The 25,247-nt window shown below is 41.3% G+C and overlaps 1 protein-coding gene across 10 annotated transcripts in view; it reads right to left on the bottom strand.

The window, feature by feature from the left end:
- DOCK8 (dedicator of cytokinesis 8) overlaps positions 1-25,247 on the bottom strand; it is a 266,032-nt gene that overhangs the window by 95,971 nt on the left and 144,814 nt on the right. For all 10 annotated transcript variants that reach the window (XM_060410909.1, XM_060410910.1, XM_042243384.2 and 7 more), the window contains 5 exons: positions 23,887-23,967; positions 22,386-22,545; positions 20,394-20,524; positions 18,781-18,874; positions 17,890-18,052 (listed from right to left, as the gene is read on the bottom strand). In XM_060410909.1, the coding sequence (XP_060266892.1) occupies positions 17,890-18,052; positions 18,781-18,874; positions 20,394-20,524; positions 22,386-22,545; positions 23,887-23,967 (629 nt within the window). The remainder of the gene's footprint in view (positions 1-17,889; positions 18,053-18,780; positions 18,875-20,393; positions 20,525-22,385; positions 22,546-23,886; positions 23,968-25,247) is intronic.

Below are 25,247 nucleotides of genomic sequence, written 5' to 3'. Positions count from 1 at the left end.
ATCCGTCTTTGAACTTGAACTAACTAAATGTTCACAGCTCCTGTATTTCAGACTACCTTTTCTATTACATCAATCCCCATCCCTTCTTTTTTTTCCCCATCCTTTCTTTTATGAGATAGATTAAAAGTTGCTCTTTAGTGAGAGCTTGGTAAGGCAGTGTTCTTATAAAATAAAGCAGGATCTCAAGCTGGGACAAAGAAAATGCTACCTTTTAGAAAGAGTTAAAAGCATCTGAGCTCTCCATAAAACCCACTTACTTGTTGAGGAAAAGTTCAGTTAGTTTTCAATCACAAAAGACCTAAAGGGAAAGTTGGGATATTTATGGTCTTAGGTTTTATCTAGATGAGGTTCCCAATAAAAAGAATCACAAATACCCAAGCATTTGAAACATGATGGGGAAAACTGACTGCTTCAAGAACAAAATAAATCTCTCTCCAACTTTGTTTGAAACGTTTTTTTAAAGATACTTTGCTTAGCTGAAATTTTACCAGTTAAGATATCCACGTTACTAAATACTTTTTTGGAAACTCTGCTTAGCAGATTGAACATATTAAGTGGTTTATATATCATTCACTCCCACTTTAGTATGAATTAGTTTACTCAGTTCCTACTCTTCCTACAAAAAGGTTAGATTTATGGACTGTGGTGTGAGTGGAGAAAGGAAATAAGAAGGATGACAGGAGACTTCCCTGGTGGTCCGGTTAAGGCTCCTTGCTTCTGATGCAGAGGGCATGAGTTTGATCCCTGGTTGGGGAACTATAAATCCATATGTCACACACACACACACAAAAGGATTGCGGGGTAATTATTAACCGTGAGACACTGCTTTGAGGAAGATCCTCAGTTGCTTTGGGTGTGAAGGAGAGTGACAAAGTAACGGGAAGCTGGGCAAGTTCTCAAATCCAGATTTTTTTATTCCAAAATTTGTTCTATAACCTCTTTAAACTTGACACTGACAGTATAGTCAAAATGTTCACTGGATAACTGCAGCTCTTCCAATTCCCAGCTAACACCACAGAACCCATGATGTGGTTTTAAGGTCTAAGTTATTTGTATATTCTTTGTAAGTCTCACTTAGGGAGGGCTCAGAAATTTGTTAAATAGGTCAAGCTTCAGTTGGTTTAGTAGGACACTGTTTTAAGTTGGTTTCTTTTTGGATGAAAAGAAAATACATTACATTATTTATTTAAATTAATGTAATGTAATATATTACATTAATTCTACACAAGCAGAGATTGGAACTACTTTAGCAATATATATTTCAGATATCTTGAAAAACTCTCCCTTCCACAGCTATATTTTGCATTTCACTCAGAAAATTGGAGTCTGGTGGGCTGCAGTCCATGGGGTTGCACAGAGTCGGACACGACTGAAGCGACTTAGCAACAGCAGCAGCAGAAAATTTATATAAATTATACATATACATATATATATATACACACATAGACATACATATAAATAGATGCTTCGGAGGTGAGTCGGTGGTGGGGTGTAAGGGGGTGCGGGGTAGATAACTGAACTGAACTGATAAATACATACATAGAAATAGATGCTTCAGAGGTGAGTTGGTGGTGGGGTGTAAGGGGGTGTGGGATAGGTAAGGTGCTACATGATGGGAAATAGGATAAATGACCCCATTCCTTAAAATTGGGTTGGCCAAAAAATTTGGGTTCTTTCCATAACATCTTACGGAACAACCAGAACGAAATATTTGGCTAACCCAATATATACAGCTTAGGGTTGTTTCCCCACTGCTCTGAATCTAAGACAACTTGGGACATTTGCTTTAACCTGGGTGAAAAAAAAAAACAAAAAACAAAACACGTCATCCCATATAATAGGCTTATTTCTTTCGAGGGTGTGTTAGTGAGGGCTGGGGATGGGGACTCCTCTCACCTTAGAGGATATGTGAAGAAGCAGTTAATTTTCTATAGGGAGAATGTACTGCATATGTCCTAGAAATATACCAGGCTGACGGGAACACTCTCCACAGAGAGCCTGGTCCTTAGCATTGGGGGAAGGAAACCACTTTTCCTCACCCACCTTCCCACCTCCCCACACTCCTTCAAATTCACACAACTGGAGTGCTTCATACAACTTCATACAACACAAATTCATACAACTTTTGGTAGCTTGGTTAAGAACTCTGGTTCAGTGCAGTTCAGTTCAGTTGCTCAGTCATGTCCGACTCTTTGCGACCCCATGAATCGCAGCACGCCAGGCCGCCCTGTCCATCACCAACTCCCAGAGTTCACTCAGACTCACGTCCATCGAGTCGGTGATGCCATCCAGCCATCTCATCCTCGGTCGTCCCCTTCTCCTCCTGCCCCCAATCCCTCCCAGCATCAGAGTCTTTTCCAGTGAGCCAACTCTTCGCATGAGGTGGCCAAAGTACTGGAGTTTCAGCTTTAGCATCATTCCTTCCAAAGAAATCCCAGGGCTGATCTCCTTCAGAATGGACTGGTTGGATCTCCTTGCAGTCCAAGGGACTCTCAAGAGTCTTCTCCAACACCACAGTTCAAAAGCATCCATTCTTTGGTGCTCAGCCTTCTTCACAGTCCAACTCTCACATCCATACATGACCACAGGAAAAACCATAGCCTTGACTAGATGGACCTTTGTTGGCAAAGTAATGTCTCTGCTTTTGAATATGCTATCTAGGTTGGTCATAACTTTTCTTCCAAGGAGTAAGCATCTTTTAATTTCAGGGCTGCAATCACCATCTGCAGTGATTTTGGAGCACCCAAAAATAAAGTCTGACACTGTTTCCCCATCTATTTCCCATGAAGTGATGAGACCAGATGCCATGATCTTCGTTTTCTGAATGTTGAGCTTTAAGCCAACTTTTTCACTCTCCTCTTTCACTTTCATCAAGAGGCTTTTAGTTCCTCTTCACTTTCTGCCATAAAGGTGGTGTCATCTGCATATCTGAGGTTATTGATATTTCTCCCGGCAATCTTGATTCCACCTTGTGCTTCTTCCAGTCCAGCGTTTCTCATGATGTACTCTGATACAAGTTAAATAAGCAGGGTGACAATATACAGCCTTGACGTACTCCTTTTCCTATTTGGAACCAGTCTGTTGTTCCATGTCCAGTTCTAACTGTTGCTTCCTGACCTGCATATAGATTTCTCAAGAGGCAGGTCAGGCGGTCTGGTATTCCCATCTCTTTCAGAATTTTCCACAGTTTATTGTGATCCACACAGTCAAAGGCTTTGACATAGTCAAGAAAGCAGAAATAGATGTTTTTCTGGAACTCTCTTGCTTTTTCCATGATCCAGTGGATGTTGGCAATTTGATCTCTAGTTCCTCTGCCTTTTCTAAAACCAGCTTGAACATCAGGAAGTTCATGGTTCACATATTGCTGAAGCCTGGCTTGGAGAATTTTGAGCATTACTTTACTAGCGTGTGAGATGAGTGCAATTGTGCAGTAGTTTGAGCGTTCTTTGGCATTGTCTTTCTTTGGGATTGGAATGAAAACGGACCTTTTCCAGTCCTGTGGCCACTGCTAAGTTTTCCAAATTTGCTGGCATATTGAGTGCAGCACTTTCACAGCATCATCTGTCAGGATTTGAATTGGCTCCACTGGAATGCCATCACCTCCACTAGCTTTGTTCATAGTGATGCTTTCTAAGGCTCACTTGACTTCACATTCCAGGATGTCTGGCTCTAGATGAGTGATCACACCACCATGATTATCTGGGTCATGAAGATCTTTTTTGTACAGTTCTTCTGTGTATTCTTGCCACCTCTTCTTTATATCCTCTGCTTCTGTTAGGTCCATACCATTTCTGTCCTTTATCGAACCCATCTTTGCATGAAATGTTCCTTGGTATCTCTAATTTTCTTGAAGAGATCTCTAGTGTTTCCCATTCTGTTCTTTTCCTCTATCTTTGTATTGATCGCTGAAGAAGGCTTTCTTATCTCTCCTTGCTATTCTTTGGAACTCTGTATTCAGATGCTTATATCTTTCCTTTTCTCCTTTGCTTTTCACTTGTCTTCTTCTCACAGCTATTTGTAAGGCCTCCCCAGACAGCCATTTTGCTTTTTTGCATTTCTTTTCCATGGGGATGGTCTTGATCCCTGTCTCCTGTACAATGTCACGAACCTCCATCCATAGTTCATCAGGCACTCTGTCTATCAGATCTAGGCCCTTAAATTTGTTTCTCACTTCCACTGTATAATCATAAGGGATTTTATTTAGGTCATACCTTAATGGTCTAGTGGTTTTCCATACTTTCTTCAATTTAAGTCTGAATTTGTCAATAAGGAGTTCATGATCTGAGCCACAGTCAGCTCGTGGTCTCGTTTTTCCTGACTATATAGAGCTTCTCCATCTTTGGCTGCAAAGAATATAATCAATGTGATTTCGGTGTTGACCATCTGGTGATGTCCATGTTGAAAGGTAAGGGCAAGTTCGGACATGTCCGGACATGTCCCGGCAGAGAGCAGCAGACAAGCCCAGGAGGCGGGCCGACAACCAAGCCATCCAATCAGGAAGCCGACACGGAGCCCTTAGATACCGCTGAAACCCGCGCTGTCTTCCTTATATGGGAACCCGGCCCTAGCTATAAAGCCTTTCCTCACCCCTCCTACCTCGCAGACTCCCTTTGTCTCCTTGCTCACCCACCCCCGGGAGTTCTGCCCGAGAGCGACTGCCCAATAAAGGCCTTCACCAACGGTCCATAGAGGTGGCTCTTTCTTCCCGCGGCGTTTCTTACACATGTGTAGAGTCTTTTCTCGTGTTGTTGGAAGAGGAACTCTGGTAGCAGCTTCTAAAGCAGCTCTGGATGATGCCGGACTCCTGCTGCTCTTTCCCTCCAAAGTTCCCTCTCCTTGAGAGTGGACTGGACCTAAGTGACTCATTTCTAACTAGAAACTTTTCTAATCTACTAATCTAAGCGAGATTATAGTACAAAAAGACTCTAGTTATATATTCTTACTCTCTCTTGCTTATTCTGAAGCCATCAATGTTGTGAGCTGCTCTACTGAGAAACCAATATAACAAGGGATTCTAGGGGATCTCTTGCCAACAGCTAGTGAGGACTTAAGGCCCTTAGCTTAACAAACCAAGAGGAACTGAATACTGTTGTCAACTACAAACTGGCACTTGCCAAGATGGTTGCCAACGACTGAACAACAAGGGCATTCGCCATCTACCTCTGCGGAGGCTAAGCCCTGCGCTCCTGAAGCTGCTGACCTTCAACACCCGCTGAGGGAGTTCAGGGTGGAGTAAGGCACTCTGTGCTCCAGGCAATCTGGTGGGACAGGTCTTCAGACAGATGTTCTGGGAACAGATTTTATGATCCCAATCCTTGCATCTTCTCATATCTAGAAAAGCACTAAATCCCTTCATGGTGACATTAGACCCTAGCAACAAACTTTTTGTAAAATGAATGCTTAATGGTATTCACTCCCCCTTCACCGAAATCTTATCCATTGACTTCCCCAACTGCCGCTTTTAGATGGTGACTGCAGCCATAAAATTAACAGATGCTTACTCCTTGGAAGAAAAGTTATGACCAACCTAGATAGCATATTCAAAAGCAGAGACATTACTTTGCCGACTAAGGTCCATCTAGTCACGGCTATGGTTTTTCCTGTGGTCATGCATGGATGTGAGAGTTGGACTGTGAAGAAAGCTGAGTGCCGAAGAATTGATGCGTTTGAACTGTGGTGTTGGAGAAGACTCGAGGGTCCCTTGGACTGCAAGGAGATCCAACCAGTCCATTCTGAAGGAGATCAGCCCTGGGATTTCTTTGGAAGGAATGATGCTAAAGCTGAAGCTCCAGTACTTTGGCCACCTCATGTGAAGAGTTGGCTCACTGGAAAAGACTCTGATGCTGGGAGGGATTGGGGGCAGGAGGAGAAGGGGACGACCGAGGATGAGATGGCTGGATGGCATCATGGACTCGATGGATGTGAGTCTGAGTGAACTCCGGGAGATGGTGATGGACAGGGAGGCCTGGCGTGCTGCGATTCATGGGGTCGCAAAGAGTCGACATGACTGAGCGACTGACTGAACTGAGCCGCCACTTTGGAGCAGGCTCTCAGAGCTACCTGAGGTTCTGCCTCCCTGGCTGCAGTCCTCATTTTGCCCTGAATAGAACTTAACTCACAACTCTCAAGTTGTGTACCGTTTTTTTTAGTGGACACTGTCAACAATTTCATGAGTGAGCTCAGAAGTGAATTCTCCCCTTGCTGACCCCTGGGGTGATCCCAACCTTGACTAACATCTTGACCATGGCCTTCTGAGAGCCCTGAGTCAGAGGCACTCAGCTAAAACACATCTGGATAAAACACAGAGGCTATGAGATAACAACTGTCTGTTGTTTTATGCTGCAAAGTTTCAGCTAAGTAGCTAGAAGTAACTACTATGAGTATGTACATTTTTAAAAAAGTATGTCAGGTATTCACTGATATTTAAACATGGGATTCCTTTTAAAATGCTTTACCTTGTAACATTTCTGTCTCTTAAGTGTGTCTCAGGGTTATTATTGCTTCTCGATGGGATATAATGTCAATGACTACCTTGAGAAAATAGTCTTAATAGCAAAGTAGCCTCCCTGGAACCCATCCAATTACTAACTATAGAACCTTGAGCATTTAAAAATATATAAATAATTTTTCTTCAGCTCTCATTTTGATTCTGTCCACTGAATTAATGTATGTTTCTTAAAGAGGCTGTGACAGGTCAAATAAAAGTGAAGAAGAATGCTAAAGGTACGTGCCACAAATACGTTCCTTTTCCCTTGAAATATAAAAATTTTAATGAAAGATTCCCCCAAACAAAACAAACATTTCAACAATATTTGGCTTTGTGAGAGACTTAAAATTTAAGTTTAAAGATACCATTTTGATGCTAAATCTGGGTTACATTTTTAAAAAGGCCATGAGGCAGAACTGTCATGTGGAGAGCTAACATGAACCAACCTGCATGTTCTTTTGAGAGGCAGAGGGAGCACATTTTTTCCAGGCTTTGCAAATAGTTTCCTAAAACAAATCTGCCAACTGACAAAAATTCATACACATGTAAGAAAACTTTCAAGTTTTGCTGTTGCTGAAACTGAATTTTTTTCTGTTGGTTTGAGGCAGAATCTTTATTAGTTCCCTACTCATTAAAAAAAAGAAAGCCAATGAATAAATCAACACTATTGTTTAAAATGCCTGATTTTAATATTGGCAGATGTCTTGGTTCATGTTGAAGAAAATACTGGAATTGGAGGAAACAGCAGGACTACTAAGAAATAAATTGTTCAGATGCCCCCAGTAACTTCTAGAAACATATCCCTGCTTTGGGTACTTAGTGAGGGAGAAGGCTTGTCTGGGTTTTGGAGGTGGGAGAACTTGCAAGGTCTCAGGTGACTGCAGGACAAAGCTGCACATGTGTCTTTCTATAGATCAACTCAGCTGTGAGCCATTCTGGTGTCTTTAGGAGGCTGGGGTTTGCCTCCAAGGAGAGGTAGTCATTCCTCCTCTTTGTCTCTCAGCACCAAGAATTGTGCCTGGCATGCAGTAGGGACTCAAAAATACTGGTTAGGTGATTGCATCATCTTTACTCATAGGGTGAGAAGTACTGCTTAGGTGGCAAGATTTTCAAAGGAGAGGTAGCCTGCTCTATGACAGAGGGTGAGGAAAGAGGAGGGGAAGAGTTCTCGCTCCCATGCTCATACCAGGGTGACAAGTCCACAAGGAGCTGTACCTGTTCCCAGACCATTTGGAGGGTTGAGTAACAGCTGTTGTTATGAACTTCACTTCTCCCTGACTTAGAAACAGAAACAGGCAGTGCTTTGTCTGCTGCTGGCTTAGGACACACAAGGGTTTCATGCTAGAGTCGGTTTGTTTTTTTTTAATATATTTATTTTAATTGGAGGCTAATTACTTTACAATATTGTATTGGTTTCATTTCAACTAAACTTTGGGAGAAGACATTAGAGAGCATACCACAGAAGATGTATCCCGCTTGGGACTCTCGTGCCCAGAGCCCGAAATTAATCTAATGTTGTAAGTCACTCCTGCTTCAATTTAGAAAAGGATGTTCTAAAGTCCAGAAGGGAGAGGATATATATATATATATACATATGCCTTTTCATTTTGCATACAGTAGAAACTTTACAACAGTGTAAAGCAACTATACTCCAATAAAAATTAATTTTTAAAAAGCATCTTGTTGTTAAATAAATAAATAAAAATAAAAAATGTATTTCCAGGAAAAGATGAGAAAGGGTCTTTGAGATGGTCTTATTATTAAATATATAATTATTAGCCTAGGCATGGAAATCTCTTAAAAATAATTAAAATGAGCCATTAAGTTGAGGAACTCAACTTCACTCAACTTTTATCTTCACTAAACTGTAATATTTATATTTTCACATGGTTCTTAGTTTACATTTTACATGGTTCTTAGTTTACATTTTGAAGGCTGTCAAACGAAGAACATTAAAGAGGCGAGTTGGAATAGCACAGTTTTGAAAGCTTTATAACCTTTCTGGATTTTAGTCCAGTGGAAAAATGAAATTCATTTTTTAATTATAAAAGGTACATGACATGTGATTGATAAGCCCTGGTTTTTAAAAAAATTACCTTCTTACACTGTCAAAACTCAGCTGTTTCCTACTCATTGTTCTATTTTACTTTGTGCTGTGGGACCAGCCTGAACTGCCCTCACCCAAAACCCCAGGGCATTCTGGCTTCTGCAGAGACAGGCCAAGGGCAGACTGTCTGAGACCTTAAAACCACAGGACATACATTACGTGAGAGATGGCCAAATACTTCATGGGAAGAGTGGCTCTATAAAGTAAACAGGAAAGTGAGAACAAAGAATTAAAAACTGAACAGTAGAGGATTCCTCCCTCCCCTAAATGGCAAAAGAAATAAGATGGAACAATTCCCTGAAGGATGGCTCATCAGAAGACAAGCCACTTCAAAGAGCTAATTTTAAAATAATAATTAAAAAAACTAACAGAAGTAGGGAAATCAAAGAAAGAAGGCCTTTTGAATTTTAGGAAGATGCTTCTAATCTAGGCTAACTCATCATCATCAAAAGCAGGCCCAGATTCATTGTCCTTTTATCACCCTTTCTCTGCTGCTTCTGCTCCTACCAACCTTACCTTCCCACCCTATGTAAAAACAGGATGCTTCACGAACCTTCCTGCTGAAATCTATGTAAAGGATCACTGGGGGAAAAAGAAATGACATACATGCTACGTGAATGGACAGAGCAGGATTTTTTGTTAGGACAGTTGTTTACAGGCAGTAACACTAAAGCATGATGGACTCAAAGTGAATGAGTATAAACTATAGATTAACGGGGCTTCCCTGCTGGTTCAGTGGTTAAAAAAAATCCACCTGCCAAGGCAGGACACACACGTTCGATCCGTGATCTAGGAAGACTGCGCATGTCTCGCGGCAGTTAAGTCCGTGCGCCACAACCTCTGAGCCTGAACTCTAGAGTCTATGGGCTGCGACCACGGAAGCCTGGCCCTGGCGCCCGAGCTCTGTGATGAGAGAAGCCACCGCAATGAGAAGCACTGCAACTAGAGAGTGGCCCCCACTTGCTGCAACCAGAGAAAAGCCTGCTCAGCGCAGCAATGAAGACCAAACACAGCCATAAATAAATACATTATATAATAAAACGATAGGGAGACAGTTATGGAATCAATGACATCAGTATAAACACAACCTCCTTAACACTATTTCATTACTGATGATGGACCCACATTCTTTTATTTTTATATTTGAAGCAGGGAGGGGAGGATGTATAAGTATGTATAATGAACTACAACCCCCAAATGAGATTTGACTCTCTCTATACCACAGGGTATATTTCTGCAGCCTCCTATCCAGCACATCTTTCAACAAAGTGCCAGATTTCTAAGGTATGACTTATGATGAAAGAAGCTGACAGGGTAAGAGAAAATTCTTTGCAAAAAGTGCCAACAGTGATGTCGTGGGACACTGGAATCTTTTCCCAGTCTTTCTTGGCCCTACGCCTCAAGGGCAAAAAACAAAATGCCTGTTTTCCTTTAATAAACCATGACTCCATCTGCTTTGGAATGGAAAAGATATCTAGGTGGGTCTCAATCTAGAAAGTAAGTAAATTCTGCCCTCAAGTGGCTAAATGTTGTACTGCAACGAGACCGTGGCAAAACCTGACATGGTTGCTAGGTAATCTTAGGTAATCAGTTCCTTCCGGGGGTGTTTTCATTCTTCTACAAAAGACGACTGAATTTTAGAGCAAAGCATCAGAAAAGTGCGGATTGTGCTCCTGACTTATTATTGAGACCAATTTGCCAGAGAAAAGTGTGGGAATTTAATTTATCTGGATAATTTTGGCACCAGGAATTCACTTAATTCAAATGATTAGATTTTGCCTGGGCTATCACCACTACCTCTTTAAGAAAGTGTTTCTTTATAATAAGCTTCGTGTTCCACAAACAACTGCCTTCTAAGTCTAGAAAAAATCAAGGATTCAGTTTTGGGGCTGTCTTACAGCTAAAATGGGGTTAGACATTTCTTTAAAGGGTGAAGGGCTTCCCTGGTGGCTCAGACAACAAAGAATCTGCCTGCACTGTGATATACCAGGGTTCGATCCTTGGGCTGGGAAGATCCCGTGGAGAAGGGAATGTCAAACCACTCCAGTATTCTTGCCTGGAGAATTCCATGGACAGAGAAGCCGGGTGGGCTACAGTCCATGGGGTCGCAGAGTCTCACAAAACTAAGTGATTAACACTTTCACTTCACTTTAAAGGGTGAAAAGTAGGAATTCATACAATAAATATATTTGCGCATGTGTGAAAGTTTATATGAGGTTCTTCACTGTAACATCATTTATAATAAAAGATCAACAGCAGCTTAGATCCTCGTTAGTCTGGGGTTAAATGAATTGTGACAGACCCATATGATGAGATTTAGTGCAGGCATAAAAAAAAGCGCAAGGTTATTCTCTATTCATATAGAAGTACTCTCCATAATACAGTGTTCAGTGAGAAATCAAAGTGTGAAAATTATGTTATACTTGGGTTCTGAGGAAAAATGCAGGGTTGTACTGGTTTGTACATACATAGCTTGTTTCTGGAAGGATAAACAAGAAACTGATTTTTTAAATGGCTGTTTCCCAAAATAGGATTGAGCTGTGAACTGTACATAATTTTCACCTGTTTTGTTCACTAGTATTTCTCCAGTGTCTAAAAAGGGCCTGGAACATTGAAGGCATTCAATAATATTTGTGGGAAAAAATGAATAAAATCAAATATATATACATACATACACACAGAGAGATACACACACAAATAGACTATGGCCAAGGAGGGGAATTGTACAGCTGGAGGTCAAGCATGGTAGAGAGAATTTTCATTGTGCTTTCATGTACTTTTAAAATATTGAACTATTAGAATAGGTTACCTATTCCAAAGTAAAATTCAAACAACTGAAGAAACAAATAAGGATGGGGAGTTATTATTTGGAATAGTTATTTAAGTAAGGCATTGTTTTGATGGTGATTTAGACAGGGTCAATCACGTCATAAAACTATGAATCACTGATTAGCAATAACCTTGGAATACTTACAGCATCTGAGGAGCATTACACCATAAAAAAAATTGTCCTCACAGGGAGAGGTTTTCTGGGTGTTGCAAATTCCTTACAAATACTTGCTCTTTGCCAAAGCCATCTACCTGGGATCCAGGCTTATGGTTTCAAGGTCAGGAGGATTAGGTTGCAAGGAGCCCTCCCTCAGTTCCCAGTGACTTGATTCCCTGAGGGCCCCTGGACGGCTCCAAGGAGTAGAAGAATTCATTAACAGTGACCACGAAAGGGAGGGAGGAGAGGCTTTGATTCTCAAAGCGGGGTGTTACACCCTTAAGGCCTTCCCCAGACCTCCTGGATGGGAGCCTCCAGGTAGGGCTGGACACCTGCATTTCTATAAGGCTCTACAAACTAACTCTAAGGCACACTATCCTTCTGCCCCCACCCCCAAGACAGAAAAGATCCACTCCAGACAGAGACACAGGGCTCAGATTGGACAAAATGAAGCTCCCCTCAAGGATGCCATCCATTCTCCATTCCCTGACTCCTTCCTCAATACCTCACCCACAATTACTTCTCATTGCTTCCTTTCCTTAGAAATGCTATTCACTAAATTTTAACTCTAGTTCGTCATTCAAGACCAGTTTGCACATTTATCCTATGCCGTTCTGTTTTGCCCCGTAGGATGCGAGCCTGGGAGCATTCCTCAGAATGCCACTGTGATTCAGGAGGCACCTCCCTGTAAGACCAGAGAGCAGGCGAGCTTTGAGAATGCAGACTTGTAGTCCGAGAATACTCAGCTAAAAAGGAGGCGGCCTGAAAACAGCTAATTATCCATCAAAGAAATCATGTTCTAACGGATATGCTTGTTCTCAGCAAGCACAGTCCTCCACAGTGAGTCTGATAATTGGATAAAAAGACCTCAGAGGCTCTTGGGGGCTGGGATGAGAGATGAAAACACACTTTATGTGGATTTCTCTAAGATAATCACCAGTTACAGGGATGGCAAGGAACTTAACAAGCTCATTACAACCTCAGCGCCTGTGATCTCCCCACAAACCCCTGTAACAGCCAGAGGGTAAAACTCCCTTAAAGCCCTCGCGGGGCCTTGGCCTCAGCCCACAGGGTTTTCATCCTGCCCCATCAGCAGGCAGCTGGCGTCTCCCGTTACCAGCTGCTGGGCCACATGGAAAATAAGTCAGGAGTTGGTTCAGACATGTTCTTGGCCTAACAACCAGTATTTTCTTAATCTTGGCATGGAGAAAAGAATGCCAAACTCAGAGTTGGATAATCTGTTTATCAACCTAATTTTTCCAGCTGTTCTGCTCTGCTTTCAGAATGACTGTCCTTTTTGTGATTTTTGAAAAAGCTCTGGTGAGGGTCTGCTTCGGGACAGGCTTGTCTGACCCACAGAGGCTGCCCATGGCACTGTGGAAGCCCCAGCCCCTAAGATGTTGGCCATTCCTGGAATGGGTACTTTTGGCTCTAGAAGTTCATCTCTTCCTCAGAGCAAGTGTTTGTTTTATGCGTGATCAACCGTCCTTGGTTCATGGGGATGCTTTCACAGCCGGGCCCAGTTCTTTTATAACTGGTCTGTCAATAGATTATTTCTCAAAACAATCTGCATAAGGGAGGGAGGGCAGGGCAGCAGCCACAGAGAATACAGTGTGAATGGTGCCCATAGTGGGCAACACTGTGACCCTGATTGAGGGTACCTGGAGGGGCAGGGCTGTTAAAAGAGGCACTTAAAGAGGTCGGAGGACAGGGAGACTGAGGGCAGGAAGGCAGCTCAGTCTATCCCAGACCAATTTTATTTGAGGCTACTCCTTTAAGAGAGGCAAAGAACTTCTGAGTTCTATTCATATGATATTAAGCAGAAACCCTAACCACCTGAGAATCTCGTAAAATCTGACTCTAGCCACAACTCACACTTAAGGCCAGACACCTGCCGTGCATCCATGTAATAGCTCCCTCCCACTCAAGGGAGCTCTGAAGTTCATGCAAAAGGAACACAAATTGGAAAGCTGAATCCTGGCTTTGCCACCTTGTCATTCCTTGCTTGGTCCAATACATATATTCTCCGCCAGTGTCAGGTAGACCAAATTTCTATGTGAAGCCGTATTCCAAATTTATGAGGTGAATCCACTATCAAACAAAGAATTATTCCCAAGTTGATCTGCTTGGTAAATTTTAATTTTCATTTACTTGATTTCCTTAAAGGGATACCAAAAACAACTAGAATTATAGACATGGAAACAACAAGATCAATAGGAAGAGCTACCCTACCTACCATACTCTTAGATAACATCCAGAAACACAGGATATTGCCATCCCTACTGAAATAATTTTGGAAAATTCTTAAAGAGAGAAGAATACCAGACCACTTTACCTGTCTCCTAAGAAACCTGTATGCAGGTCAGGAAGCAACAGTTAGAACCTTACATGGAACCTTATACAGAACCTTACATTGAACAACTGACTGCTTCAAAATCGGGAAGGGAGTATGACAAGGCTGTATATTGTCACCTTGCTTATTTAACTTATATACCTCATGTAAAATGCCAGGTGGATGAAGCACAAGCTGGAATCAAGACTGCCAGGAGAAATGTCAACAACCTCATATATGCAGATGATACCATCCTAACGGCAGAAAGCGAGGAGGAACTAAAGGGCCTCTTGATGAAGGTGAAAGAGGAGAGCGAAAAAAATTGGCTTAAAACTCAACATTCAGAAAACTAAGATCATGGCATCCCGTCCCATCACTTCATGGCAAATAGAAGAGGAAAAACTGGAAGCAGTGACAGATTTTGTTTTCGTGGGCTCCAGAATTACAGTGGATGGTGACTGCAGCCGTGAAATTAAACAACGCTTGCTCCTTGGAAAAAAAGCTATGACAAACCTAGACATATTTAAAAGCAGAGACATCACTTTGCCGACAAAGGTCCATATAGTCAAAGCTATGGTTTTTCCAGTAGTCATGTATGGATGTGAGAGTTGGACTATAAAGAAGGCCAAGTTTCAAAGAATTGATGTTTTTGAATTATGGTGCTGGAGAAGGCTCTTGAGAGTCCCTTGGACAGCAAGATCAAACCAGTCAATCCTAAAGGAAATCAACCCTGAATATTCACTGAATGGACTGATGCTGAAGCTGAAGTTCCATTACTTTGGCCACCTGATGCAAAGAGCTGACTCACTGGAAAAGACCCTGATGCTGGGGAAGATGAAGGCAAAAGTAGAAGAGGCCGGCAGAGGATGAGATGGTTAGACAGCATCACCAACACAATGGATATGAATTTGAGCAAACTCAGGGAGATAGCAAAAGACAAGGAAGCCTGATGTGCTGCAGTCCACGGGGTCACAGAGTCAGACACGACTTAGCGACTGATTGACCACCACCTGCTACTGACATCATAAAGAGGTTTAGAGACCTTTGTCTGAAAGGAGACTTTGACTTAAAGAGGAGGGGACAGAAAAGTCATGAGGTTACAGTTTCAACAAAAATGAGAAGATGAGATCACCAAGGGTAAACTGAGTCAGCTTCCCCGTTTGACTTGGGTTCAGATCTGACTTGAGTCTCTCATTTCTGTTTTGCGAAATGGGAGTGGTGATAGAAGAATTATTCTAGGATGGGGTTACTGTCAAGACCAACCTAATCAAAACCACTACAAAGCATATGTAGACTAAAGACACACTAAAAATTTAACAGCAGCATGAGAAATTCAGACAAGATGCGCTCTCAGTGCTTTAACATTTTCACATAGTAAGATTCTGAGCCAAGTTTACCATAAATTCTCCTTCCTTACACAAGATATAAAATATGGTGGTGTGGGAGCCAAAAGAAGACCAAAGCTAAAGAGAAGTATTGTGTTCTATCACTCCTGAACAGAGACCCTAGTGTTTAATGGGGCGGCTTTGGCATTTCCACAGTGCACAGAATAGCTAAAGAATATTCACTTTGCACTTGTGGGCCTGTTTCTCATGATGCCAAGCTGGGTGCATAGTAATCCGTTCAGACTTGTCCTCCTCGGCACTCCTACATTTCTGAATCAGTAGGTGCACTAATGCATTCTGAGTCCTGCTGTGATGTAATTAAGGATAATGTTTGCAGCAAGGAGTACAGAGAGTTGTAAATGTCTCCCATGGGTGATTAAATGCTGAGGGGAAGTTGAATAACTATAGAATTCATTTGGTGCAAGTTTATTCCTATGCCAGGAGCATTCTGTTTTCCAGTTATAGGATAGGTTTCTGAAAAGATACACTCAGCATCCATAAGCAGACATCCTCATCTCCCTCTAGGGAATGGAGACCAGAAACTACTACATCCCAGGAACGCTTATCTATCTAGGAGGGAGACTTGGGGATCAGAACTCTCTTACACTGCGGGCATGACTGCTAACTGACACAGCTTTGTTTTTATTTTTATTTTTTACTTTACAATACTGTATTGGTTTTGCCATACATTGACATGAATCCGCCACGGGTGTACATGAGTTCCCAATCCTGAACCCCCCTCCCACCTCCCTCCCCATATCATCTCTCTGGGTCATCCCAATGCACCAGCCCCAAGCATCTTGTATCGAACCTAGACTGGCGATTTGTTTCTTACATGATAGTATACGTGTTTCAATGCCATTCTCCCAAATCATCCCACTCTCTCCCTCTCCCACAGAGTCCAAAAGACTGTTCTATACATCTGTGTCTCTTTTGCTGTCTCACATACAGGGTCATCATTGCCTTCTTTCTAAATTCCATATATATGTGTTAGTATACTGTATTGGTGATTTTCTTTCTGGCTTATTTCACTCTGTATAATCGGTTCCAGTTTCATCCACCGCATTACAACTGATTCAAATGCATTCTTTTTAATGGCTGAGTAATACTCCATTGTGTATATGTACCACAGCTTTCTTATCCATTTGTCTGCTGATGGACATCTAGGTTGCTTCCATGTCCTGACTATTGTAAACAGTGCTGCGATGAACATTGGGGTACACGTGTCTCTTTCAATTCTGGTTTCCTCGGTGTGTATGCCCAGCAGTGGGATTGCTGGGTCATACGGCAGATCTATTTCCAGTTTTTTAAGGAATCTCCACACTGTTCGTGACACAGCTTTGGAAACAAGCGTGTAAATAAAACTGAAACTATATATTACTGTGCTCCAACAATTTCACGTCTAGCCACATTGCTTAGGGAAGTTTTCATATATGTGCACAGAGACACAAAGACAAAAATTCTCACTGCACAGTGTTTACAAGAGCCCAACACTGAAAAAAACATCAGTACGAAAATAGGAAATAGATAAAAATATGGCCACTTTACAAAAAGGAACACTCTATAGTAGTTTAAAAGAATGACAAAACAAAAATACACAAAACTATGAAATGTCATTTCTAGTGGAGAAAATGTACTTATTATGATATTCTTCTCATTAAAAAAATCTTCTCAAAATAAAAGTATATGAGCAGCAATACTTTTGGCAGATGGATGCTGACAAGCCCCCTCTGAGCCCCCATGTGAAGGACCTCCGAGAAACTGAAGCAACCTAACCTTTTGGACCTTTACTGCCTTAGCTCCATGCTATCCAATATGGTAGCCACAAGCCACATGTAGCTACTTGAATTTGAATTCAAATTAATTAAAGTTAAATAAAACGATAATTTTAGTTCCTACACTGCAGTGGGTACATTTCAAATGCTGAAATGGCCACGTGTGGCTAGTGGCTACCATATAGAACATGTCTATCATTCCTCTAAATTCTATTGACAGAGCAGATCTTGAGCTAAAAACCTGTCTTTCAGATAACCTGAACGCTTTTAGTCATTGCCCTTTCCCCAATATGTCCTTCTGCCCATAGGAAAACCAAGGTAATGACTTAGGAGGATTTTTTTTTGTTTCTGGAAGGAATGCTGCTGCTGCTGCTAAGTCGCTTCAGTCGTGTCCGACTCTGTGCGACCCCATAGATGGCAGCCCACCAGGCTCCCCCGTCCCTGGGATTCTCCAGGCAAGAACACTGGAGTGGGTTGCCATTTCCTTCTCCAATGCAGGAAAGTGAAAAGTGAAAGAGAAGTCGCTCAGTTGTGTCCGACTCTTCGCGACTTAATGGACTGCAGCCTACCAGGTATGTCCACTATAATTCTATATTTCAATTATAACTGAAGTAACATTTTCTTGTGGTAAAAAAAAAAACCTTTGATAAATCATCTTTAGAAAGTGATCCAGCCATTATCTATAATTTTGTAAGCATCATATTTCATTTCCCCAAAACTTAGCAAGTAGGAAAATAGATCAAAGAATGATGAAAGTATTACCAAACAAGACTCAAAATTTTAGTTCAATGGATTTCCAAGAGCCTTAATTTCTTACCTGTACACAGTATGAGGGACATATACTTCGCGGATTGGAAACTCCAGTATCTCTTTGTGTGGGCGTCCCCGGTTTTCAGGAAAGGGCCTCACTGGCAGCATTTCAGGAGTCAGACAGCAACTGATGGTCTCTGGAGCCAGAGCTATCTCCAGTCTGAGCAAGCCTAAATTTGGGAAGAAAAGAGGCCTGTCTTAGTGAAGATGTCATATACAAAGGATCAAGAAAGACTGCTATACTGTATTTCTTTTATGAAAATCAAGGTAAGTTTTACAAGTATGAGAATTTTAGAATGCTCAGATAATTTCCTATAGTTTGAGAAAAAGCATGTCATGATGATTTTTGAGATTTGGTTTCTAGAACTTAAAAAAGTAAGAAATTGTAAAAATGAGTAAGAACATTAGAGGATCTTTAAAGTCCCTTCTAGAACCAGCACACCATAAGTGCATAATTCAGTAATTTCTCTTCATCACAAGCACTAAAAATTGGTGATTTTCACAGAGGGTTCCCTGGTACCCCCAGGGAGCTGCAGAAGTGCCTCAGGGTCTGCCAGGCTGAGAGTAAGGAGGGTACACCCTCACCTTCCACCAAAGCATCTCACCGTTTTCTTACGCTAAGAGTTCCATACAATATGATAAAAGAGGCTTCTCTGTTCACACAATTATCTGATTTTCTGAGTGAGCAATCAAATATAAAGCATGAGGTTTATTTACGGAAACAACCCTTTAATAAAATAGAAAGCATTAACAGATTTGCCCCCAGAACTAGACCTTAACTCCTAATGCAAAATCCTATATTTCCCTTGACAAAAAAAAAAACTGCAGCATTACATGAATGAAGTGCCTAGTCCTAAATAGCTTTGGCATCAGAGAGGATAAAGACAGCCAGTCACACCTGGAATTGACTTGACTCTTCTCTGTAGGGATGAAGATCTTTTGTAGTCAGCTAAAAACTTGAATAAGTCTTCATCACTGAGGCGATCTCCCTCCTGCCAAGAGAGAAGTCAGGCTTAGTGTAGATGCATCACGGACTCCTGCAGTTGGGACCAAGTTCTCTAACGTGTCTTTCATAGATATGAGGCAACTCTGAAACCATTAGTCATCCTCTTGTCAAATATGATTTCTCTACCACTCCCAACTCACTCTGGCTCTTCGGTCCTCCTGGGGACCGGTCTTCTACTGCATTTCTGAGGACCACTGAGGATCTAGGCCAAAAGCTCCCCCCCCCCCCCATATAACTCAACCCACTGATACTTGTTCACTCCCTGGAACAAAACATACGAAGTCTGTATCTTTCTTCAAAGATCTGAAGATGGAGAGAGCATCTTTCTATCTGTTTCCTCATGTTTTTCATATATCAAATATCCTCATATTTTTCACATTCGTTTTGGCTAAGAAAGCTAAGCATAAACACTACCCTCCATGTGCCTGCATGGGACAGGCATGCTGCCAAGGGATATATGTGAGCAAGTTCCGATCCTTACAGCAGCCCAGTAAGGAAGGTACGTAGGTAGGTGTGTCCTATTCCTAAGTACAGATGAGAAAACTCTGACTTAGTTATGTCAAGTACCTTGCCTCCCAAGGCAACACAATTGTGAATATTCCCCCAATAGAGATCCTTTCAGTTCCCTGTGAGCTCTATCATGAGGCATGGCATACAGAAACCTCAGTATTTCTTCTGCATTTCAGTTACCATAACCCCTTGTTTACACAACCCCTTGACATGTCCCATGAGAACTGCTTGAGCTTCGGAACATTTTCCAAAACAGAGTCAAACTAAGTATAAGTTAAGTTGTGTTTTGGGTACTAAGATACATATCACGTAAAATTTACCATTTTTGAGTGCAAACAATCTCCAGAATACTTGGAGTTTGCAAAACTGAAACTCTATCCCCATTAAACAACTCCCCATTTCCCCTTTCCTGTAGCCCCTCGTCACCCTCATTCTACTTTCTGTGATTACACTTTCTGTCTCTATGAATTTGACGACACTAGGAAGTTCTTCATTCTTTAAGTAGTCTCAAAAGTTTCTGAGCTACCACAGAATATCATCTATAATGGCCATACTCAGTGAGGAAGTAGGCACGTGGAGAAAGCCTGCACTTGGAAAAGGGGTGAGATGGATAACTTCCAGGCCAAGAAACCCTGAACCAAAAGGGAAATGGGTATTTCAGTCAGACGGTTTTCATAGCCTAATAAATGAACTGACCATCACAGTTCAAATCGGATGGTCTGTATTAATGGGAACCAGTCTTTCTCTTAATTAAAAGAGCTAACATTCACTTCACACTTGCTATATCCCAGGCACTCTGGGAAGCACTTTACACCTCTCGTCCTCTCAACCCCCAACAGCCACAAGAAGCAAGTGCCATCAGCCCTGTCTTGCAGATAATTAGTGAGGATGACTAACTCGCCCTCCTAGTCACTATATATACTATTGCTTTGGGCTCCTGCCCTCATGCCATTATGGGGAGACCATTCCAGACACACTGTAACATGAAGAGATACCTGCTTGAAAAAGCTGTTAATGGTTAAAGTCCTGAAGTTGGATCCAACCCCATTTTCCTCCAAGGAGAAGGCTCTTTCAGAAAGTCTTCGAGATTGGGACAAAGTTCTCCGCTCACCCGCAGAGCCTTTCCCTTTAAGGAAAACACTTGTCATTCAAAAGTTTGCCTTCCTGTTTGAATACATAACAGTTAATAACTTTACCATATCTAAGGTGTGTTGACACTCACTGAATGACAACACTGAACAGGGCCATTCTTGCTTTGAGTAACGGTTTCCCTCCCCTTGTCCTGGTTCTCAGACCCTACCCACCCCCACCTCCTCTGTGCAGCCCCTAATCTTCCTCTGGTCATAGTGAGAGCCCAGGAGCTAAAGCAATGCCCTCCCAGGTGGAGATCAGGGTAGCTGCAGTCCAGAACTGCAGCCAGAACAGAATCTGGCTAAATAATGAGCTTTATTTAGTCAACAGTCTTTAGTTCTGTTTTATTAGTATATTTACATTCCATTGGGAGAGGTGTGTACTCCAATGCCCCTGAAGGCATGTGGGATTGTGACTCAAACACACCTCGTAAGCCTAGCATTCTGGATCTGAGCTTTCTTCTGCTCCCACAGTGTGGGCCTGGCCGCAGAACTGAGTTTCTGCCTAGGCCGACCTGCCCAACGGCAATTAGAATGGAGTCACACCCAAATGTGAACTCTCTAACGGTCTGCTTGAGTATTTTTTACCCACTTTGGAGATTGGGTGAAGATCTTGTTGCTTTTACACTCCAAAACTCAGGGGTTCTGTTGCGAATGGTCAAAGTGCCTAGAACTCTAATGGTCCAATCCTGTCTTTGCACATTCTCTTACCCTTAATTCTTGTCATGATGCTGAATTAGAGCTTCCTGCTACCACTGAGCCCCCTAAACATGCTGCTCAGGATAACACACGGCATCTCTGGTTGCTTCTTAAGAATCAGTCTCTGTAGTCAGGTTAATTTCTCCTCGCTTAGAAATGACTGAGGATTCAGTAAGCTCTGTGCCTTAACTATCTAGATGAAAGGTGTCCTTTTCTATGAAGAACTCTTTTGAATAAGGCTACCTGGGTCTACATAGAAAGTGGCATTAAAAAAAAAAAAAAAACCTACATATATTGTGGTGTGAAGATCAGGATGGATGAAAATGGAGCTTGTTTTTGAAATAACCCAGGAGTTTGACTTGTACTTATGCATCAACAACTCCAGGAGAGCAGCAATACAATACCTTTTCCTCCACTCCTCTGCTAAAGGCAACATTTTGGAAGTGGCAGCACTAAGGGATGCATGAGAAATGTCCCAAGAAATGTGAGTGGAGACATAAATATTTGCTAGATACAAAGACATTTTTAAAAACAGGAACTCTGCCATAGGTGAGGGGAGATATGCTTGAGAACTCTGTAACCCTTTTCAATAGTTCCAAACCCAAACTGTTGAGGAAGCTCATAATTCAGATGAAGGGTTAGGTAATGAAAGAGAAATGTGCTAAATGAATCAGAACAGTAACTAAATATTATTTTGGCATCCACTTTTTTCATTGCTCTTGGCAAAACAAACTTTAAGGAACTAAAATTTTACTGAAAAAACAGAGTTTTACTTTTAGAAGCCCTGGCTCTTTGTGTATTTAGGAGCCAACTATAGTACCTTTGTTTAACACACTATAGACTATATTATTATATTTTCTTGTTATTTTCAAGGATTTGCTTTTAAGAAGTAAATTAACTTTTTAAAGCATCTAACTGTACAGAAAATTCCAACCAAAAATCTTACTATATTTCAACTCCACAAAGTTATGACAATTGTCTTGGGGATCACTGCCCAATTAAGCATTTGTATTCCAGTTCCAATTGTGTTTCATCCTATTCACCTGCTTCTCTCTCCCCACTCGCCCACCTTACTGCACCCCTACTCCCACCAATCAGCTGACCTCAGGGCTGGTTCACTGGGGAGCCCTTCCCTTCACACACAGTTAAAAAGCTTACCAACCGTGGACTCCACATCAGTTACCTCCCTGTCCAGGGTAGAGACATTGAAGAAACTTGCTAAGCTTATGGGAGCCCAAGCAAAGGGCATCCGGTATTTCCCCAAACGTTGGCAGAATGATTCCGCTTGAAGTTTCAGTTTTTCAATCTTTTCTTTACTCTAGCGGAAAATGGAAACAGACAGCAGAAACAGACAATAAGACACAAGCGTCAGGTCAACTGCCTCTGCCATGGACCTGACAGCCATCTCCAAAATCCCCATTCTACTGATTAAAACGAGTGAACAGGCAGAAAAGTGACACAGCTGAGGCCAGAAGTGCAACCGATAAGGAAACACATAATAGAAAAGGGGGAATTTAGAGAAAGGTAAAGAAAGGCTGCATTAACTATTAAATACATCTTCAGCTAAACAAACAAAAAACTCCCCAAAGTCTTGGGCTTGTTATACCAGCTAATCAATAAGTACCTCTTTTCGGGGGTTAGCTACATTGGATTCATATAAGGGAATTAGGGGATGAAAAGTTCTGTACATCACCTCTCAAGCCCTTAAGACAGCCTCGTTTTCCAAAGATGCCTTGGAAGATTCCAGAGACATCTATAAGGGTTTCTTACAACTTCCTTACTAGGTTGACAACACCTTTAAGGTATTCATTCTAGTTTCAGATTTAAAAAAAGTATCTTGAGTTCAATAAGTCTTAATTTGAATCTTACTTATGAGTCTGCAGTAGGATACTATTGAAAGTGAAAACAAAGTGAAATTGTTAGTCACTCAGTCATGACCAACTCTTTGCAATGCCATGAACTATAACCTGCCAGGCTCTTCTGTTCATGGGATTCTCCAGGCAAGAACACTGGATTGGGCAGCCATTCCCTTTCCCAGGGGATCTTCCCGACCCAGGGATTGAATCTAGGTCTCCTACATTGCAGATGGATTCTTTACTGTCTGAGCAGGGATGCTGTCAGGCAAGAGATATTTCCCAAAAGGCCATGTTTTAAAAATTGTATCAGAAACTTTTGGAAATGGGTCCTGAGAAGAGATGTCCTTTTCATAGGCTCAGTACCTATGTTGTACTAATAAATTTCTGAGGTATGGCAGACTTGGATAATTTTTAAATACCAGAAAGGGCAATGGCCCATGCTATAATGAGGCTGAGAGTTCTGGCAGTGTACAGTTTCGGGGTGTTTGTGGCCCTCTCAACCAGCCGAGTTGGAGCCACAGAACCAAAGCAACAGGAAGTGTCTTTGCCCTGGTCGAGTTCTGTTATTAGACATTGGTGTGTACATCATCACACGTTGACTTTGTTGAGTTTAATAATTTCTTTCTTTAAAAAGTTATCACCATTGATCATTTTCCCTTCCTTATTTTGTTTTAATATAATTGATTAGTGCTTCATATAGGGATACATTATGGACTAAACTCCATTAACTATTTTGTGGAAGACTTTTGAAAGATATCTGCTTATTCTTAAATGTTACCAATTAGCAAGTCAAAATAGCATACCTTTCCACCATCACTTTCTTTGATAACCATGTAGGGTTCTGCACAGTCTCCAATCTCTCCCTGCTGAAGGACTTTTTCAATCTACCAACAAAAATGATATTAAAACAAAGGACATGAATTAATCCATATAATAGAATCAATGCAACCATCAAAATAGTGCTTTATGACAGTATCTAATGACATCAAAAGATGTCCACAATATATGTTTTTTATTTTAAAAATTAGTATGAAGAGTATTATACAGTTTTATAAAAAACAAAATCATAAAAGCATATAAAAGGGATGAGAGTAGATACACAGCAAATGTTAACAGTAGTTATCTTTGTATGGTAGGATTATGTACTATATTTTCTTCCTATTGCTTATGTGTATCCTCTGTTTTTAAACAATAAACAAGTATTATGCCTACAATAAAAAATGCAATAAAAGTTATTTTATAATACAAACCCCACAAGACATATGTAGGAAGTGAATAGCTCGTTTTCTTTATTATTACTTACAATGTAAAAAAGAGATATGACCTCTATAAAAGACAGGTTGGGGACTAAAACCTTCCACAAAATGAATAAATGAACAGAATAAATTATCTGTAATCACTTCCTTTGTATTTCCTATTATGGCTGTGTCTCTGGATTTAACAGACTTGGAGAGGAACTCGAAAGCAGGAGGACGGCGCAGCTTTTCACTTTGCTAACTGGCTGGTAACATGAATGGATGCTACTACCATCAAGCATTTTCTTTCAACTACCTTAAGATGGGGAGGGAGGTGGGAGGGGGGTTCAGGATGGGGAACACATGTACACCTGTGGCGGATTCATGTCAATGTATGGCAAAACCAATATTGTAAAGCAATTAGCCTCCAATTTAAATAAATAAATTTACATTAAAAAAAGAAAGAAAAAAAAGCAGAAATTTAAAATTGCCTAACTCTCTGCTCAAAAAAATTTAACTTAGACGTGGAAGTAAAAAACAAGTGGATTTAGTCCCATTTGTCTGTATCTTTAGTTGAGACAATCCTTGAAGAAGAAATTTAGGTCAATATATACTAAAAGCCACACATTCTTAACAGGCATTGTCAGTTAGGTACAAAGTATTTAAACCAGAAATACCCTGCTGATGGAGGGGTGTTTTGTGGAGTTTCAAAGGAAGTGGCATGGGGCCGGCTAGTGAACATCTGTATCAGGAAGACAGGAAGCGGGAAGTCTCTCTTCTCAAAGAAGAACATAAAATCCCCTTTCCATTGCCATAGCCTGAAGACAAGGCTGATCCTCCTGAGAGATATGCCAGGCTGAGACTATGGACATTTAACATGAGGTAAAGACTGACCTGTGTTCCTATTAGTCAGTGATCATTCACCTATC

This window comes from Ovis aries, chromosome 2, assembly GCF_016772045.2.
Source record: "Ovis aries strain OAR_USU_Benz2616 breed Rambouillet chromosome 2, ARS-UI_Ramb_v3.0, whole genome shotgun sequence".
In the NCBI taxonomy this organism is placed as follows: Eukaryota; Metazoa; Chordata; class Mammalia; order Artiodactyla; family Bovidae; genus Ovis; species Ovis aries.
This window is presented reverse-complemented; position numbering and strand designations above follow the sequence as displayed.